Source organism: Caretta caretta, chromosome 8 (assembly GCF_965140235.1).
Source record: "Caretta caretta isolate rCarCar2 chromosome 8, rCarCar1.hap1, whole genome shotgun sequence".
NCBI lineage: Eukaryota > Metazoa > Chordata > Testudines > Cheloniidae > Caretta > Caretta caretta.
The window spans coordinates 42,812,454-42,826,359 of NC_134213.1; the positions used below are offsets into that span (position 1 = coordinate 42,812,454).

The window sequence follows — 13,906 nt, forward strand, 5'->3', positions numbered from 1 at the left end:
CCTTCTAGTGGAGTAGCAGAAGGGAGCATGATGCCTAATGCTCGAAGGGTAGTCCGGTGAGCCTAGACAGCATCAGATGCAAGTCTCAAGTCGGGATGGGGGCACGAACCTGCAGATAGAGTCTTTCCAGCCCTTTGATAAATCTGCCCGTCATTTCCTGTGTGAAGACTGACCTGCCATGATGAAATGGGGGATGAAATGCTAATATTGTACTTTTATAGAAGACAGTGACAGGCCTTGGAGAAGGTAGTCTAGGATGGACTGCAATGATGTCTGCATCGGAGAAAGACCCCACTCGACTGCCCAGCACAAGAAGCGTTTCCACTTAGCTAAGTTGGTTGCCCTGATAGAGGGTTTTCTACTACCTATCAAGACCTGCTGCACCTGCTCAGAGCACACTCACCCCTCCAGATTCAGCCATGCAGCAGCCCTGCTGTCAGGTGTAGACCTGCAAGGTTCAGATGGAGGTGCCATCCTTGATCCTGTGAGATTAAGGCTGGTCTGAGTGGGAGAGTGCACGGGACTGAGACTGCAAGGTCCAGGAGCATGCTGAACCAACGCTGGTGAGGCCATCAGGATGACCTTTGTCTTGTCCGCTTTTATCTTCAGGAGCACCTTGTGAACCAGAGGAATTGGCAGAAAAGCATACAGCAGGCTGTCTGACCATGGACGGAGGAAGGCATTGGATAGTGCGCCCCTGCCCAGGCCAAGTCTCAAGCAAAAGAGGCGACACTTCTTGTTCTTTGCTGTGGCAAACAGATCTACCTGGGGAGTCCCCAACTGCTGGATTACCTTCGGGTGGAGAGACCACTTGTGGTGAGAGAAGGACCTGCTGAGGCGATCTGCTAGCAAGTTCTGTTCCCCCGGGATGTGCATGGCCTTTATGTGGATGGAATGTGTGACGTTGCACTGCATATGCTTTATGGAAATAGGCTTATGAGAATGACATAACTGGAATACGCTTTACGCTAAATACCCCTCGTATGGTGTCATTAGAAAGCTTGTAATTTACTAAGTGTGTTCATTTTATTTGTTTGCATGTATTATTTCTATATTTGGAGTTAGGACAATATATAAACTTGTATCACTGATGTAAACATATTAAGTGGAGGCCATTAAGGGTGCTTCAGAAACAATCAGTTGTAAATGGCCTTAGTTACTTGAAAGCCTTCCTGTGTACATGTGGGCCAGACCATGGGGAATGGAGACTAGGTATCTTACAGTGACATGTGACCATATCACCTGATAATGAAATCCATCTTAAATCTGGTACTTTTCCATTTAGAAGGAGGGGTGAGGACCCAGAGAGACAAAAGACTCCTGTCTTGTGCTATAAAAGGGGGTGGAACAGGACAAAAGAGGCAGCCCACTTCTACAACTGCTGGACACAGGGAAACCAGAACAGAGCAGAAGCTATCTGAATCAATAGTGGGATGATCTATGCTGCTCAGTGGCCTGTATGCAGTTTAGTGGGTCTCAATCCAGTTCCTAGTGATCAGGAATCCATGTCACATGGAAACCCCATCCCCCCACTGGTACCAGCTGACAAAGTTCCAGGCAATTGCAACAAAAAGAGACCAAGGACTGAGCAGGCCAGGCAAACCGAATGCCTGTCTGGCTTGCGTAACTGGTTCCTGCAGGTCAGGGTAAGGCCCTCTGGTGCAGCAGCTGCCTGTACTGTAACAGTTCTGTGAATTAATGGAAAACTTCAGTCTCAAGAGGCTGTCAGTCCATAAAATGCATTTATCCATAAATGCATAAAAACCAAGGCAGATCAGAGGGAAGGCTAGCAGTGCTGGAGAAGACAATAACCAATGAACTGCTTAGTGCTTCAATATTGCCCTTCAGAGGGACTTGATAAGTAGTTTAGGCACAAAAGTGAAGATTTGCTTAACAGTAATAATGATCACAGGTTTTTCAAAATGGGATATTAATAGAAATGTTTCATGACATCTAAAATAAATTTCAATTAAAACAGTTTGATTGGTTTGGAAGTAAACTTTCTCCATGCGGTGTTTGCAACCGAGACATTGCAGCATTGTGCCAGTGCATGGGAACCGGAAATGAAATTGCCTAGAGTAAAGCCCTCTTACCTCCTGAGATGTCTGCTGGAACTAACAAGGACTGTACCGGGGAAAGGATTGGGCCCAGACTAGGAAGGAGTCTAGTCTGTGAAAGAAGCTTCTTGGAACATCTCTGAGGGTGAGATATTACCTGTAATCAGTTTCTTTATGTATTAGGCTTAGACTTGCGTGTTTTGTTTTATTTTGCTTTGTGACTTACTTTGTTTTGTCTGTTATTACTTCAAACCACTTAAATCAGAGGTGAGTAAACTACGGCCCGTGGGCCACATCCAGCCCACGGGACTGTCATGCCTGGCCCTTGAGCTCCTGGCCTGGGGTCTAGCCCCCAACCCCTCCCCTACTGTTCCCCCTCCCCTGCAGCCTCAGCACACCGCATGGGCAGTGTGGCTGGCTCCGGCCGGGCGGTGAGCTCCTGCTGCTCTGAGCTGCATGATAAAGAGGAGGTGGCAGCGGCAGGTTGGATAACGGGCAGGGGTCCCGGAGGGGCAGTCAGAGGATAGGGAGCAGGGGGCAGTTGGATGGGGCAGAGGTTCTCGGGGGGGCGGTCAGGGGACGGAGGGGTTGGATAGGTATGGGAGTCCCGGGTGGCCTGTCAGGGGGCAGGGGTGCGGATGGGGGTTGGGGCAGTCTGGGGACAGGGAGCAGTGGGGTTGGATAGGGGGTGGGTCCCGGAGGGGTGGTTTGGGGCGGGGGGTCCTGGGAGGGGGCGGTCAGGGGACAAGGAGCAGGGGGGTTGGATGGGTCAGGAGTTCTGAGGGGGGCAGTCAGGTGGTGGGAAGTGGGAGGGGGCGGATGGGGGCGGGGGGCCAGGCTGTTTGGGGAGGCACAGCCTTCCCTACCTGGCCCTCTATACAGTTTCACACGCCGATGTGGCCCTTGGGCCAAAAAGTTTGCCCACCCCTGACTTAAATCCTACTATTTATACTTAATAAAATCACTTTTATTTATTAATAAACCCAGAGTAAGTGGTTAATACAGGGTCTCAAACTCAAATGACCACAAGGGCCACATGAGGACTAGTACATTGGCCCGAGGGCCGCATCACTGACCCTCCCCCCCCCCCGCTGCCCTGCCCTCACTCCACCCGTTCCATGAGGCCCCACCCCTGCCCCACCTCTTCCCACCCCTTTCCTGCCCCCATTCCAACCCCCTCCAGTGCCCTAACTCCATCTTGGAGCCCTCACTCTGCACCCCTTCCCGCATCCCAACCCCCTGCCCCAGCCCCAGCCCAGAGCTCCCTCCTGCATCCCAAACTCATCATCCCTGGCTCCGCCCCAGAGCCCACACCCCCAGCTGGAGCCCTTACCTCCTCCTGCACCCTAATCCCCTGCCCCAGCCCAGTGAAAATGAGCGAGTGAGCAAGGGTGGGGGAGAGCGAGTGATGGAGGGAGGGAGGATGGAGTGAGTGGGGGGAAGGGGCCTCAGAGAAGGGGTGGGGTAGGGCCAGGGCCTCAGAGAAGGGGCAGGGCATGGGTGTTTGGTTTTCTGCAATTAGAAAGTTGCAACCCTAACGAGGGGAGCTCACGCTAGCACCAGTGCAGTGTAAGAAAGGGGCATAGGACAGAGACTGCCCTGTCAGTGGCACCCAGTGCATGCTGGGAGAGTAATGGATCAAGTGGGAGGAGATTTCCCTCAGGCAGAAATGGGATACCCTGCCTCTGTAGCTGACAGAGAGCACATGCCCCAGCTTGCAAAGCTGCCGGGCGTTTTACAGCACAAGTGGGAGACACCACGTCTGTGGGCTATGCCTCAGGGCCATGGCCTTCAAGGCATGTGAGCCATCATCAAGTCATTTCCATTTTCCCAGCCCCTGCTACAGACGGGGTGTGGCCCAGAGGGACTAGAGCAGCCCAAGGGAGCCCTAGAGTGGGGCGGTCTGTGTGCAAGGGGTGACTGGCTTCCCCCTGAGAGACCAGGCCCAGTGCCCCATGCCCTGCACAGTTCAGGGAAAGGAGCTGCTGGAGATGCAGGTACTGCCGCCGGCCAGCGCAGGAGCAGGAACCGTTTAGTGAGGGACTTGAGAGGGACCTGCAGCAAATGGCACATGGCCTCCTGCCCCTGCCATCAGCCCCAGGGCTGCTTGAGAGAAAGGCACTGGGACAGAAGGGCGGCAGGGAGCGCAGGGCGTGGCTGGAGACCCTGATGGGAGAGAACAGAAGTCCCTCCCAGGGTGTCTGTGCTGGCCTGGCCATGGTGAGCAGTGCTCACTGGCACGGCCTGCACTAAGGCCCGGGGAGGATAGGCTGTAACTGTGTGGACCGCCTCGAGGATCACCCCCACACCCTGCCATTGTTTGAGGGGACAAAGGGGCAGGGGCTAGGCTTTTCTTCAAGCCCCCTGGACAGGAGACACTGCTGGGCACCCCCAGAGTGCAGTCAGCATGCTCCCTCTCCACCTCCACGCCTGCAGGGCAAAGGGGCACAATGCAGCAGAGGGGGAGGGGTGTTCTTGAGTGGGGAAGTGGCTGACTCCCCTGGTACATGGGGGCTACTACTCAAAGGACAGGAGGTCTGGGTGGGCCCCCTCATTCTCCAGGCCAGAGGGCTGTGCCACAGGCGGGCCATCGTCCACGGCGGGCTGGTACTCCAGCAGGCAGCTGAGTCTGACGGCGGGTTTCTCTGGGCAGGGCGGGGAGGCTGTCCGCCTGTCTGCAGCGTTGAGTTTGCCCTCCAGGTTCTCCTCATGGATGAGGTCAGGCACTGAGAGGACCCTGCTGTGGGAGGGCCCATCCCCGTTTGGCACTGCTGTGCTATGAGCACTCAGCTCAGCACTGCCCTGTGGCTGAGACATGTCCCACGCCACCTTCCACTGCTCCCCCTGGGCAGCCTGCTTGGGATGTTCCTGGCCTTGCTCGGGTAGCGCCTCGGTGCTGCACTCCAGGCTGCCCACCACCGGCTGGGAGGAGATCAGCATGTCCAGAGGGGTCTTCAAAGCCCGGGGTGTGCGCTTCTTGGCTGCCGGGGGTGGCGGGTCGAGCCGGGGAAAGGTTTCCAACAGCATACGCCTGCAAGCACAACGGCCCCTCGGTGAGTGACAATAACACCCGATACGGCGCTGACAGCTGCCCGGGGTTTCCCTGGATGCGCTCTCATCCAAGGGCTGAGCCAGCTTGATGGGGTGTAAGGCAGGGTAGGCAAACATTTTGGCCTGAGGGCCACATCTGGGTATGGAAATTGTATGGTGGGCCATGAATGCTCATGAAATTGGGGGTTGGGATGTGGGAGCGGGTGAGGACTCTGGTTGGGGGTGCGGGCTCTGGGGTAGGGCCAGAAATGAGGATTTCAAGGTGCAGGAGGGGGCTCTGGGCAGGGGGTTGGGGTGGGGTGGGGTGGTGAGGGCTCTGGTTGGGGGGTGCGACTCTGGGGTGGGGCTGGGACCAAGGGGTTTGGAGGGTGGGAGAGGGATCAGGCCTGGGACAGGGGGTTGGGGCCTGGGAGGGAGGCAGGGATGCAGGCTCTGGCAGCACTTACCTCAAGCAGCTCCCGGAAGCAGCAGCATGTCCCCCTTCCAGCTCCTACGTGGAAGTATGGCCAAGCGGCTCTCCATGTTGCCCCTTCCTGCAGGCACCGCCCCTGCAGCTCCCATTGGCCACGATTCCTGGCCAATGGGAGCTGCGAGGGCTGTACTTGGGGCAGGGGCAGTGTGCAGAGCCCACTGGCTGCCCGTACGTGTAGGAGCCAGAGTGGGGACATGCTGCTGCTTCTGGGAGCCGTGTGGAGCCGTGGCATGCGTGGAGGGGGGCCAACTCCTGACCCTCCTCCCCAGCAGGAGCTTGAGGGCTGGATTAAAATGTCTGGAGGGCCGGACGTGGCCCCCAGGCCGTAGTTTGCTCACCCCTGGTCTAAGGCATCAGTGTGGTATCAGCTCACACAGACACAAGCACACTCCCAGCAGCAGGACGACTCGTGATTGCTGAGTGTTGACCACACAGACTGAATGGCAGAGAGGAAAGAGGGCCAGGAGAGGATGCTATCTTAGGACACCTGGGTTCAATTCTTTGCTCTGCTACAGATTCCCTGTGTGACCTTGGGCAAGTCACTCAGCCACTCTGTGCCTCAGTTTCCCATCTGTAGGGTGCTGCTGTGAAGGCCCCTTGGACAGGCAGGCTCTGGGAGCAGAAACTACTGGTGTAGAAATAATTTGGTAAGTCAAATAGTTCCTAGGGCTGCTTTTCTTCACTGCGTCCACCCACTGCTTCAAATCCCTCCCTGCTATCTTGGGATGCGTCTGTTCCTGCTGCCGGCCCTAGAAAGGGGTACAGCCCTCGCTTCCAACTGGAGAGACGGGGTTTCAATGTAGGGATGGGTTCATGGGAAAGGGGCTAAAGGGCAGGACCCTGTAGCTTTCCTTGCACAGCTCTGCCCTTGTGCGGCAGCTCCCCTCCTCCTCGGACATTGCAGTAAGTCCCAATCTGGGCCAGGAGCCACCCCCTCTCAGCAGGAAGAGCTCCCCACAGCCAGTTTGTCCCAGGTGCCATTGGAGGGGGAAGGGCAGGGCATGAACGAGGGGGAAAGTGGGACAGGAGGGGCTCAGAGAGGTGGGAGCAGCAATGCGCAGCCTCCCCCAGCCAGGGCTATTGTGCTGTGGCTGCAGCACTGCCCTGCAGTCCCAGCGTATACTCCAGCTGTGGGGTGGGGTGGGGTGGGGAGGGGAGATATCAGCATTCAGTCAGCCAGCCAACGCCTGAGGGGAGACTCACCCTGCACCATGGGCCTGGTCCCCCAGCAGTGCGTGCGTCCCGCCCGACAGCTTGGCCCCCGCGCTGGCATTGACCTCGGTCACTCCCACCTCTCCCAGACTGGCGGGCTCCTTCCGTCGCAGGAAGTCGTTGACTTTGGCCCCGACAGCCTTGCTCAGGTTCTTGAGGTGCTGGCTGCTCCCCATCCGCAGTCCAGGCTCAGCCGCAGCTGGCAGACCTTCAAGGGTGGGACCCAGCAAGGCTTTGGAGACAGACTGGCTGAGCTGCAGCTTTGGCATGGGGTCTGTGTTTGAATTCTCAAACATGCTTTGGTCAACTGGAAAAGAAGAGAAGAGTGGAGGGGTTGGTGCACAGGGGAAGGGCGCACTTGGGCAGAGGGGCAAGCGCATGGTATGTGGGCAGTGGCTGGTGTATGAGGATGAGGTGGCACGTGTGGAGGGGCTGGTGCGTGGGTGGCATGTGGGCAGTGGGTGGTGCGCAGGCAGGGGGTGGCGTGCGGGGATGGGGTGGCACATATGGAGTGGTTGGCCTGTGAGGAGTAGGTGGCTCACGGGCAGTGTGTGGGAAGGGGCTGGCGTGAGTGTGGAGGGAATGGCATGTGGGCAGCAGCTGGCATGCATGGAGTGGTTGGCATGCAGGCAGAGGAGCTGGCATGCAGGCAGAGGGTGACATATGGACAGTGGGTGGCACGCATGAATCGGGTGGCACGCATGGATCGGTTGGCACACAGACAGGGGGTGGCATAGAATCATAAAATATCAGGGTTGGAAGGGACCACGTCAGTATGGGAGAGCTGCACCAGTTTCACTTACACTGCTGTTCAGACTGGTGCAAAGCCCCATGTGAATACTCTGAGTCGGATTTCAGAGCAGCTTAGAATCATAGAAGATTAGGGTTGGAAGAGACCTCAGGAGGTCAACTAGTCCAACCCCCTGCTCAAAGCAGGACCAACACCAACTAAATCATCCCAGCCAGGGCTTTGTGAAGCCTGGCCTTAAAAACCTCAAAGGAAGGAGATTCCACCACCTCCCTAGGTAACGCATTCCAGTGCTTCACCACCCTCCTAGTGAAAAAGGTTTTCCTAATATCCAACCTAGACCTCCCCCACTGCAACTTCAGACTCTTAGTTCTGTCATCTGCTACCACTGAGAACAGTCTCAATCCATCCTCTTTGGAACCCCCTTTCAGGTTGTTGAAAGCAGCTATCAAATCCCCCATCATTCTTCTCTTTTGCAGACTAAATAATCCCAGTTCCCTCAGCCTCTCCTCATAAGACAGCCCCCTAATAATTTTCGTTGCCCTCTGCTGGACTTTTTGCAATTTTTCCACATTCTTCTTGTAGAGTGGGGTCCAAAACTGGACACAGTACTCCAGATGAGGCTTCACCAATGTCGAATAGAGGGAAACGATCACGTCCCTCAATCTGCTGGCAATACTCCTACTTATACAGCCCAATCTGCCTTTAGCCTTCTTGGCAACAAGGGCACACTGTTGACTCATATCCAGCTTCTCGTCCACTTTACCCCTAGGTCCTTTTCTGCAGAACTGCTGACTAGCCATTCGGTCCCTAGTCTGTAGCAGTGCATGGGATTCTTCCGTCCTAAGTGCAGGACTCTGCACTTGTCCTTGTTGAACCTCATCAGATTTCTTTTGGCCCAATCCTCTAATTTGTATTATGTATCCCTCTGTATCCTATCCCTACCCTCCAGCATATCTACCACTCCTCCCAGTTTAGTGTCATCTGCAAACTTGCTGAGGGTGCAATCCACACTATCCTCCAGATCATTAATGAAGATATTGAACAAAACTGGCCCCAGGACCAACCCTTGGGAACTCCGCTTGATACCGGCTGCTAACTAGACATGGAGCCATTGATCACTACCCATTGAGCCCGATGATCTAGCCAGCTTTCTATCCACCTTATAGTCCATTCATCCAGCCCATACTTCTTTAACTTGCCAGCAAGAATACCGTGGGAGACCATATCAAAAGCTTTGCTAAAGTCAAGGACATCCACTGCTTTCCCCTTATCCACTGAGCCAGTTATCTCGTCATAGAAGGCAATTAGATTAGTCAGGCATGACTTGCCCTTGGTGAATCCATGCTGACTGTTCCTGATCACTTTCCTCTCCTCTATGTGCTTCATGCGGGGAGCAGTTGGTACACAGGCAGGGGGCAGCACATGGGCAGGGGGCAGCACGCAGGCAGGGGTTGGCATGCAGGGAGCGGTTGGCATGCAGGCAAGGGGCAGCATGCATGGAGGGGTTGACGTGTGGCGAGGTGGTGGGCATGGAAGGGGATGGCACATGGGGCAGAGGGGCGCACGCACAGGGTTGGCACATAGAATCATAGAATATAAGGGTTGGAAGGGACCCCAGAAGGTCATCTAGTCCAACCCCCTGCTCGAAGCAGGACCAATTCCCAGTTAAATCATCCCAGCCAGGGCTTTGTCAAGCCTGACCTTAAAAACCTCTAAGGAAGGAGATTCTACCACCTCCCTAGGTAACGCATTCCAGTGTTTCACCACCCTCTTAGTGAAAAAGTTTTTCCTAATATCCAATCTAAACCTCCCCCACTGCAGCTTGAGACCATTACTCCTCGTTCTGTCATCTGCTACCATAGAGAACAGTCTCAATCCATCCTCTTTGGAACCCCCTTTCAGGTAGTTGAAAGCAGCTATCAAATCCCCCCTCATTCTTCTCTTCTGCAGGCTAAACAATCCCAGCTCCCTCAGCCTCTCCTCATAACTCATGTGTTCCAGACCCCTAATCATTTTTGTTGCCCTTCGCTGGACTCTCTCCAATTTATCCACATCCTTCTTGTAGTGTGGGGCCCAAAACTGGACACAGTACTCCAGATGAGGCCTCACCAATGTCGAATAGAGGGGAACGATCACGTCCCTCGATCTGCTCGCTATGCCCCTACTTATACATCCCAAAATGCCATTGGCCTTCTTGGCAACAAGGGCACACTGCTGACTCATATCCAGCTTCTCGTCCACTGTCACCCCTAGGTCCTTTTCCGCAGAACTGCTGCCTAGCCATTCGGTCCCTAGTCTGTAGCTGTGCATTGGGTTCTCCCGTCCTAAGTGCAGGACCCTGCACTTATCCTTATTGAACCTCATCAGATTTCTTTTGGCCCAATCCTCCAATTTGTCTAGGTCCTTCTGTATCCTATCCCTCCCCTCCAGCGTATCTACCACTCCTCCCAGTTTAGTATCATCCGCAAATTTGCTGAGAGTGCAATCCACACCATCCTCCAGATCATTTATGAAGATATTGAACAAAACCGGCCCCAGGACCGACCCTTGGGGCACTCCACTTGATACCGGCTGCCAACTAGACATGGAGCCATTGATAACTACCCGTTGAGCCCGACAATCTAGCCAGCTTTCTACCCACCTTATAGTGCATTCTTCCAGCCCATACTTCCTTAACTTGCTGACAAGAATACTGTGGGAGACCGTGTCAAAAGCTTTGCTAAAGTCAAGAAACAATACATCCACTGCTTTCCCTTCATCCACAGAACCAGTAATCTCATCATAAAAGGCGATTAGATTAGTCAGGCATGACCTTCCCTTGGTGAATCCATGCTGGCTGTTCCTGATCACTTTCCTCTCATGCAAGTGCTTCAGGATTGATTCTTTGAGGACCTGCTCCATGATTTTTCCAGGGACATGCAGGCTTCCCAGCGAGATGGGGCTCTTGTCAGACACAGAGGCGCATTGCTCTGGGCCTAGAGGCTACAAACGCTTCTGCCCAGTACATGGCAGGGCAGAGCCCTAATGTCAGTGGCAGCCACTGCCCCCTAGTTGGGGCTCTGCACCCCTCCCTGTCACTCAGTTCTCCATGCCCAGTGGCAGACCCCAAGTCCAAGAGGCTGGCCCTGCCCCATGGCTGCAGAGCCTCGTGCTACCAGCTCGAGCGCTAGTGTCACTGTCAGGCACTCCGGTGCCCTAGGAGGATTTACCCGCCTGGTGGGCATGAGCCATGGGCCAGGGAAAGAAAAGAGCAGTGACTCTTGTGTCACTGCTGACATGCCGGGGAACTGGAGGATGCATGTAAGGACATTCAGCTCGGTTCCTTGGTACAGCAGGTCCCACAGCCAGGGTTACTGGTGGGGCCTGTGACCAGTGACACTGGGCAAGAGGGTAGCTGCACTGTGCCAGGCAGGGCTGTGCCAGGCAGCACGGGGGTCACTGTGGGAGGCAGCGAGGCTGAGAGGAGCCATGGCATGGACCTGTGTGGTGCTCGGCCCTTCTCCAGCTCCCACAGCCCCTGCCCCAGGCACTGCCCTAAGGGGCATGCCAGCAGCCCATGAAAGCCTGGCATTAGAGATATACCCCATTAGACAAACACTGAGAGGCTGATGTTCCCAGAAAGCTCTCTGGTTCCCTCAGCCCGGCCCTGGCTTCTGGGGCGGGGTTCTGGGCCCCTGGAGGGCCTCCTGGCACTGGCTGAGGGTGCTTGTTCCCTTGGAATGAGCAGGGTCAGGAACAGGCATGGAGACTTGGTACCCAGGCTTTGCTCCTCAGTGGCATTGAGGTGCCCACAGAAGCTGGGCAGGAGGGCGCTTGCGCAGAACAGAGCCTGAGAGCACTCCACTGCAGTACCCCAAACCACTGGCCACTTGTGAAAATCTGGGTGGGCCTCAGGATTTGCCCAAGGCCAAATGGTGAGTCAGTGACAGAGCCCAGGGGACCCAGCACCCAGCTCTGCGCCAGCCACTAGACACACTCTTCACTCCCCTCCATTCACTGGTGAATACAGACTTCCTGTGGGAAGGGGTGGCGTGCTTCACAAGCTAGGTGCTAGCTTGGAAGTCATGCAGCCTGCATTCTGTTCCCAACTTGGCCACCAACCCCCAGGTGACCTGGGGCAAGTCACTCCCCTGCTTTGTGCCTCAGTTTCCCCATCTGTAACATGGGAAATGTGCTCCTTCCTCTTCTTTGTAGAGGGCCATGGGGGCGCTAGGAGAAGAGTCTGGCTTGTGAGTGTTATTGCAAACAGCTCCCACTCAGCAACCCCTCTCAGCATCTGTTCCTGGGTTTCACAAACAAGCCAGCGGACAAGACCTTGGCAACAATGAGACTCAGTGCTACAGGACAGGGGCCAGTTCAGCCAGCCCAGAGTCTGCAGCGGGGAATCAGCCTGTGGGTTACTCAGCTGCTTGAGAACAGCCTGGCCACTCACAGCAGCAACGCCTCCCCAAGCACAGCCCTTGGGCTCTGTCCAAGTGACCTGGTCCAGGCAGGAGCCATCCAGGCAAAGGAGGACATGCCCAGGGCCAGGATCGGACTGTACTGCACATACATCTTTAGGCTGCGCTGGCTGCCAAAATGCCCCCTGGCAGAAATCAGAGTGGCCTCTGGCTGCTGTAATGTCTGGCAGCCTGTTCCAGGCTCCCATACAGCCCAGGGCCCCATGACCTTCCTAGGGAGAAAGGGTCTCTGCATGACAAATCAGTCTCTGGTCTCTCCCTGCCTCTAGGTCCCTCTGTCCTCTCCCTGCTCCCTGCCTCCGCTGATCTGAAAGCCTGCAGCTGCCCCGACGTCCCTGTGGCAGACAGCCATGGAGCATAGGAGGGCGTGGGTGGGTGGGGGGGCGCACTGCTGCTGCTCTAACTGCTGAGCTGCTGTTTCCAATGGGGCACCTTCAGCAGGGCCGGATGTGTGTGTGGGGGGCGGGGAGTGACAACGTTAAGCACAGAGATCCTCCTGGGGTTCTGGCCTAGCCGAGACTGGCCAAATCTCTTCCAGGCAGCTTCCCTGTCTCTGAAACCCAGCGTGGATAGAGACAAGCCAGCAGAACAGGGAGCTCTTGTGTTCCCCAGAGTGCACCAGCCAGTTAGCCTCAGCCACAGGATGGGCCTCGGGCTAGCCCCTTTCTGAGCTAGGCTGGGCCGCTCTCAGCCTGCCCCTTGCTGGGTGTGTACCCAAAGAACTCCAGACTTCTGGCTGGCTGGTGACGCCCCCTCCTAGGAGCAGAGAACTGCACCTGGGCCCCCATCTCAGACTGACTGGGAACAGACAGGCACCCTGGGGCACTGCAATGGACAGCTTGTGGCTCAGTGCCACCTGGGGCCGGGGGTGAATGGTGGGAGTGGGCAGGGCAGGAGGAAGGCGGTGAGGGGGGAAGGCATGCTCACTCTGATACAGACACACGGGCGCAGGGGGCTCAGCAGGATCAGCTCTTCCCTGACACTGAACATGACTCGGGAAGCAGGTTGCAAACAAAGCGAAGCGATTTCCAGAGCAGACAGCTTGGTGTCTCTGGAGGGAAGTCCCCAGTCTCCCCCCACTGCACCCACGAGTCTCCTGCAATGAGGAACCTGTCTGTGTGGCACACCTCCCCCGGAGCCAGCCCCGGCAGTGCCCTCTGCTGGTACCACTGCTCAGTGGGCTAGGCAGACCCAGCGAGATTGTTCTGGCTGGCAGCTGGGCATCAGTGATGAACAGACACGTCTGTAGCACGTCATGCAGCAGGCATCGTGGTGCAGCCATGAGACTGCTCTTTTTACTGGGCCGACGCTTGAGGGCGGGAAGTCCCTCCCTAGATCGCTGTCTGCAACCACAATTGCCCGGCAGAAGTCAGGGAGAAGTGGGAAAGTGCCAACGTGCTACACTAGCTGGGGCTAAGACCACGTCAGTATGGGAGAGCTGCACCAGTTTCACTTATACTGCTGTTCAGACTGGTGCAAAGCCCCATGTGAATACTCTGATTCGGATTTCAGAGCAGCTTAGAATCATAGAAGATTAGGGTTGGAATAGACCTCAGGAGGTCATCTAGTCCAATCCCCGCTCAAAGCAGGACCAACACCAACTAAATCATTCCAGCCAAGGCTTTGTCAAGCAGGGCCGTAAAAATCTCTAAGGATGGAGATTCCACTACCTCCCTAGGTAACCCATTCCAGTGCTTCACCACCCTCCTAGTGAAATAGTTTTTCCTAATATCCAACCTAGACCTCCCCCACTGCAACTTGAGACCACTGCTCCTTGTTCTGTCATCTGCCACCACTGAGAACAGCCTAGCTCCATCCTCTTTGGAAAACCCCTTCAGGTAGTTGAAGGCTGCTATCAAATCCCCCCTCACTCTCCTCTTCTGCAGACTAAATAACCCCACTT

The 13,906-nt window shown here is 55.7% G+C and overlaps 1 protein-coding gene across 7 annotated transcripts in view; it reads right to left on the reverse strand.

Moving 5' to 3' along the window:
• Positions 1-3,311: 3,311 nt before the first annotated feature.
• The window catches only part of NOS1AP (nitric oxide synthase 1 adaptor protein), a 172,605-nt gene continuing 162,010 nt past the window's right edge, over positions 3,312-13,906 (reverse strand). For all 7 annotated transcript variants that reach the window (XM_075131436.1, XM_075131435.1, XM_075131432.1 and 4 more), the window contains 2 exons: positions 6,784-7,099; positions 3,312-5,088 (listed from right to left, as the gene is read on the reverse strand). In XM_075131436.1, coding sequence (XP_074987537.1) covers positions 4,575-5,088; positions 6,784-7,099 — 830 coding nt within the window. In that variant the 3' untranslated portion in view covers positions 3,312-4,574. The remainder of the gene's footprint in view (positions 5,089-6,783; positions 7,100-13,906) is intronic.